This window comes from Propithecus coquereli, unplaced genomic scaffold (genome assembly GCF_000956105.1).
Source record: "Propithecus coquereli isolate 6110/MARCELLA unplaced genomic scaffold, Pcoq_1.0 Scaffold43, whole genome shotgun sequence".
NCBI classification, from domain to species: Eukaryota; Metazoa; Chordata; class Mammalia; order Primates; family Indriidae; genus Propithecus; species Propithecus coquereli.
This window is the reverse complement of record NW_012150063.1, coordinates 2,380,944-2,387,210: the sequence shown is the minus strand read 5'-3', so window position 1 is coordinate 2,387,210 and position 6,267 is coordinate 2,380,944. Positions and strand designations below refer to the sequence as shown.

At 36.4% G+C, this 6,267-nt stretch overlaps 1 protein-coding gene across 1 annotated transcript in view; it reads left to right on the top strand.

Annotated features, from left to right (window-relative positions):
* The window catches only part of SLC3A1 (solute carrier family 3 (amino acid transporter heavy chain), member 1), a 42,056-nt gene that overhangs the window by 33,990 nt on the left and 1,799 nt on the right, over positions 1-6,267 (top strand). Inside the window, exon 8 of the mRNA XM_012653790.1 lies at positions 837-953. Coding sequence (XP_012509244.1) covers positions 837-953 — 117 coding nt within the window. The remainder of the gene's footprint in view (positions 1-836; positions 954-6,267) is intronic.

Below are 6,267 nucleotides of genomic sequence, written 5' to 3'. Positions count from 1 at the left end.
GCTTGATTTCCAGTGACTTTTACTTTCTTCTGTGTACTCGTGTGCCCATCCATTAGTTCCAATTTATTAGAGAGTACATGTGGTGTTTGTTTTTCCATTTTTGAGATACTTCACACTTAGGATAATGGTTCCCAATATTACTTTAGTTTTCTTTGTCCTGCTAGATCTCAGGTGACCATAGCATAAACTCTCCTTTCATTAATATGTTGTCAAGTGTAATGCACAGCCTCAGAGTTGAGCGGTTTTCATTTTGTTTTTGTTTGAGGCTACAGATTTCACAATTGTGTTGCTGGGTAGATGACTGATCTTGAACCTTTACATTTGCATGGTTAGCTTTCAAGTGTATGAGATCCAACTTCCCTAATACTTGATTAAAGTGAAACTTTCTCTTCATCAGCTCCTAAATTTGTGTGTGTGCACTCATGAGCAGTAACCAGGCTGGAAAAATAAGCAGGACAGAATTCAGGCTCAATTGTACAGGGCAGTATTCTTAAATTCACCATCACTGTACCACAGTAGAATGAAGTAGCCTAAGTTGGTAATAGTACATCATGAAATCCTACATTATTCATTTTTAAGGAAAAGCAGCAAAGATTCCAAGTATGTATTAAAGTTCAATTAGTACAGTCTATTTAAAATTCAAGATGTTATTTGCCATTTTCCAATTAAAAGTGTTAAACTGGAGTATGTACTAAATGTTAAGGCCTTTTTATCATGAATGCTAATAAATATAAGCACTAGCTAAGAACTAAAGGGAATTAAATAATTATGAAGCGAATCAGGACCAAAGTATATTTCTTTTAATAACCAGACCACTGTTTTTTCTTTTGACATAGAATACCCTTCTCTCAAAGTCACCAATGCAGTGGGACAATAGCTCAAATGCTGGCTTTTCTGAAGCGAATCACACCTGGTTACCCATCAGTTCAGATTACCACACTGTGAATGTTGAAGTAAGTATCACTGAACATTTTATGTTGAGTCTGGAAGAAATGCGTTTCTGTACTGACAACATACACTCACCCTTAGCATGTCTAACACCCTGATATTTAAATCAATCACAAACTTCCCTTGCAGTTTTTAATTTGGAAGGAGTTTATAAATCACGTTTTTGTGAAAATACAAACTGGTACACAAGTCTACCACGTGAAGTATCATACAGAATGTACAATTCTTCATTGGAATGGCCCTTAGTAAGGCCTTTCAGCTATGAAGGAAATTTTATGGAAAATTTTCAGCAAGTTGAACTACCCTTCCTCCTTTCTTTCCTTCAAAAGGCAGGGAGGGAGAAAGGTAGGTGGGCGGGCAGGCAGGAAGGAGATCAATCAATCAACCTAGGGTAATGTGGACTTGAGAGCAAGGCTATTTACCTGAAGAGATAGAAGACATGAAAATCCCTAAAGAAGCTGTTCTAGAAAAGCACACCCTTTGGCTTTTGCCTATACTTTTTTCTCTTCTCATAGTGATCAAAAATTAATGTCATAGGCCGGGCGCGGTGGCTCATGCTGTAATCCTAGCTCTCTGGAAGGCCGAGGCGGGAGGATTGTTTGAGCTCAGGAGTTCGAAACGAGCCTGAGCAAGAGCGAGACCCCGTCTCTACCAAAAATAGAAAGAAATTAATTGGACAACTAAAAATATATAGAAAAAAACTAGCCGGGCATGGTGGCGCATGCCTGTAGTCCCAGCTACTCGGGAGGCTGAGGCAGGAGGATTGCTTGAGCCCAGGAGTTTGAGGTTGCTGTGAGCTAGGCTGACGCCACTGCACTCTAGCCTGGGTGACAGAGCAAGACTCTGTCTCAAAAAAAAAAAAAAAAAAACACAAAAAAAAACCCCAAAAAATTAATGTCATACACTAGTGAGAATTTTACTGGTAAACAATCTAATTTAGGGGAAGAGAAATGACTGGCATTACGTGAGGATACTTAAGAAATTTATAGGCCAGGTACAGTGGCTCATGCCTCTAATCCTAGCACTACTGGAGGCTGAGGCAGGAGGATCGTTTGAGGTCAGGAGTTCAAGACCAGCCTGAGCAAGAGTGAGACCCGATCACAACAAAAAACAGAATAAATTAGCCAGGTATGGTGGCACACGCCTGTAGTCCTAGCTACCTGGGAGGCTGAGGCAGGAGCATCACTGAGCCCATGAATTTGAGGTTGCAGTGAGTTATGATGACTCCTCTGCATTCTATCCAGGGTGACAGAGTGAGATTCTGTCTCCATAAAAAAGAAATTCATAGCACTCTCTCTCATTCCAATCTACTAAGTAATCTGAAAAAATGCCCCACATTATTCAGATATAGAACTTCACACAGAGTCTCCTGTCCCCACAACTCCTCACTCCAAGCATCACTGAGGATTCCTGGATAGTATAAGCTTTGTTTTATATAGTTGTAGGTCTTAAAAGCACAAAATAATATACATTTAACAATTACTTTGGATTGAATACCTCTATTGATTTTCATTATTTCCAAAATATTCCTGTAGGCCAATCTGAGTCCAATATGTAGGAAATCCTACATAAAAATGCACACCAGCAAAGACAGAAAAATGTAAATGCAAATTAAAATAATTTTTTTTCTATCAGATTAGCAAAATCTTTAAAAATGATCATCATGAGTGATGCCTAGAGGGCTACTAAATCATAATCATTAAATCCCAGGCAATGCCATTTTAATAAAATACATGCAAATAGTCCTAGAAAGGAATAATGCTACTAACAGATGAGAATTTAAGTAATTTCTAAAAGAAAGTAAAATTAGCATTACAGAGAAACAAGAGCATAGAAACTGGAGTCTAAAACACAGGAGAAAATAGCTCCAACAGGGACAGGTAAGAGCACTGTAGGAATTTCCTAAACTGCTGTAATTGGCTGCAGCAGTATTTCCCTAGGGGAAAAAATCCAAGGCATGTTTGGTGATCACATGAATGTTGGAATGAGTAAAGGAAAGCTTGAAATAGCTTGTAGAAGCTTCAAACTTCTATAAGTGCAGCAAAAGAAAGAAAAGGAAAAGAAAACCTGATTCTACTGCTGTCCTCTGGCTAATTCACTGTGGAATGTGCTCAGAAATGAAAGCTTTTACTACTCAGCTCACAGAGGCCAGGAGAGGATGGTGGGACTCCAGCAAGCTTATAACTGTAAGAAGGAAAAGAACTCTCAGCCTAAAGACAAGCCAGATCCACATCCAATTTGGCTTCTCACAATTATGAGAGGTAGGCAACTGAAGACAGGCAAACAAGGAAGATCAAAACACAAGAGCAAATGGATCACAAAGAATTACATGGCATTTGAGGAAAACAAAAACCATGAGAGGGAGACACCATTCCTAACAGAACACTGTAGAAACATGAGACTTTACCCCAGATTGTTGTTTTACGGAGCTCCCTGACACTTTTTTTTTTTTGAGACCAGGGTCTCAAAACTCTGTTGCCCAGGCTAGAGTGCAGTGGTGTGATCACAGCTCACTACAGCCTCAAAATTCTGGGCTCAAGTGATCTTCCTGCCTTAGCCTCCCGAGTAGCTGAGATTACAGGTGCGCGTTATCACACCCAGCTAATTTTTTAAACTCTTTGTAGAGATAGGGTCTTGCTACAGGCTGGACCTATCGCTACAGGCTGGTCTTCAACTCCTTGCCTCAAGCGATCCTCTTGTCTTGGCCTCCCAAAGTGCTGGATTACAGGGGTGAGCCACCAGGCAGGTCCTTGACATCTTTAAAGAAGTGATTAGACAGATACCTTAGAAATGTAAATATTGTCAAAATAAATAATGAAATAGAAGTGCTAATAGTGCGCTGAAAAACTGATTCAGGGTTTGTCCCAGAATGCACTGAAAAAAAGGCCAAGAAGCTACTAGTGTAAGAAAAAATTTGATACATGGAAGATCCATCCAGAATTTCAATATACAACAACAAAGAAATTGTAGAAGGGAACAGAGACTGGGAGGAAACATATAACCAAAGAAATAAAATATATATAATAATTCAAAGATAAAGGAAGACTTTATCTTCTTTTAGAATGGCAAAGATAAATAGAAAACCCTAAAACTACTCAGAAAGAAACCAAACCTGAAAATAGACTGCCTGAGAAAAAGACTGAGAAATGGACTGGCATCAGACTTCTCAACGGGATACTAGAACACATTAGAACTTTATCTTCAAAGTTGTAATGGAAACTTGATTCTAAACCTAGCTATTCAAACTGGCATTTAAGAGTAAGAGCAAAATAGAGATGGAAGAGCAGGGTACTAAATTTTACCTGTATAGCCACTTTTTGAAAGAATAATCAGAGGACTCCAGCAAAACCAAAACTGAATCTAAAAGGGAGACACAACATACACAATATAGTGAGGAAAAGGAAACGACAAAACTTAGGGATAATTTTTGATGCATAATGTAAAATAAGGTATTCTGGAACAAAAATCTTAGTGATCTGTTTCTATATGGGAGGTGGTGGTGGTAGTGTATGAGAGGGAGGGAAGGAGAAAGAAAGAAAGCAGGCTAACATGCTTATCTTGTACAGGAAAAAGAGTAACTAGATTTGAGCTGTCCAGTAGCCGTTAACTACTGTGACTATTAAAACTAAACAGAATTAAAAATTCAGTTTCTGGGTCACAGTAATATTTCAGCTCATTAACTAGTGCCTACCATATTGGATAGCACTGATATAGAACATTTCCAGCATTACAGAAAGTTCTATTGGACAGCATTGTTCCAGATGTTGAGAAAAACATTTTAAAGTGGTCATTACAATTTTAAGGGTAACCATAAGACACATAAAAATGTATAATTTTCAAAGAATATTAGAAGGAAAAAAGTTACATAAATAATTGACCCAATAAAAAGCTAAAAAGAAAAAAACCCAAAACAATAGTATAACTATAAAGAAAAGATTAAATAAGTCTTCAAGTGTTTATCTAAACAAATAATAATCACAAAGATGAATGGGTTAAATTTACCTATTAAAAGGTAAAAATACTCAGATAAGACAAAAAATCCAGACATAAGAGAGATACCTAAAACAAAGGACACAAAAAGAATTAAAATATACAGCAGATAAATAATAATAAAAAGAAAAATAAAAAGAAAGCAACCTAGTTATAGCTTTAAAAAAAAACCAGATATATTTTTTGACCTAGTAGTTCCACCCCTAGATACGTTTCTAGGAATACTTGCACATGTGCAAAATGATAAATACACAAGGGATCTTGACTGTGATATAATTTTTAACAGCAGAAGACTCTAGAAATAATTTAAATATTTTATCAATAGAAACCAGTTCAATTATGGGACTAGTATGCAGCTTTTAAAAAGAATGAGGGAGCTCTATATACATTGATATGAGATCATTTCTAAATAAAAAACAGTATAAAATGGTAACATGCCACCATTTGTGTAGAGAAAGAAAACATGTCTACATATATATGTCTACATATATTTGTCTACATATACAGAATGTATCATTTCATATGATACATAAGAATGAAACAACATATAAACAGTGTCTCTGGGAGGGGAACTGGGAAGCTAGGGAATGGTGTTGACGAAAACCTTTTTATTGTATATGTTCTTGTTATTGAATTTTATACTATGTGCACGCATTTCTTCCTAGTCAAAAATAAAGTTACAAAAAGCAGGCTTGGAAATATTTAATAGCAGACAAAATAGAATTCAATATGAAAAGCATTTTATGAGACAAAAGCAATTTTAAAAGTGATAAAAGAATATTCCACTAAAAATCACGAATGTTTCTAAAACTCAGGTTATCTAACGATAGACTGAAAATATATAAAACAAGTACTCAGAAATGCAAGGAGAAATTGACAAATCCACAATTACAGGGAGAGACTTCAACATACTTCTAGAAAGTGATAAATCAAGTAGACAAAAATAATAGCTAATACTTACTGGGCACTTCTTATGTGAGTGGCACTGAACTATATGCTTTTCATGCATTATCTAAGGCTAGAGAAAATGTTAGTAACTTTGACAAGTTGTGTACATATATACCATAAATACCTTTGTACCTGATAAACAGAGAATACACAGCTTTTCAAACACCCATTAGATAGTCATTAAAGACCACATGTTAGGCACCCACCCCTAAAGAACAGTAACTATCCCCCACCCCAGTAAACATGGTTGGCAAGAGAACAATGAACATTATCAGTGATTTGGCAACAGCTCTTATGAAGAATAATTTTGCATTATGTATCAAGTGTCCATATTCTTTGTCAAAGTAATTTCTGATAATCTATCCTAAAATAAAATATTGG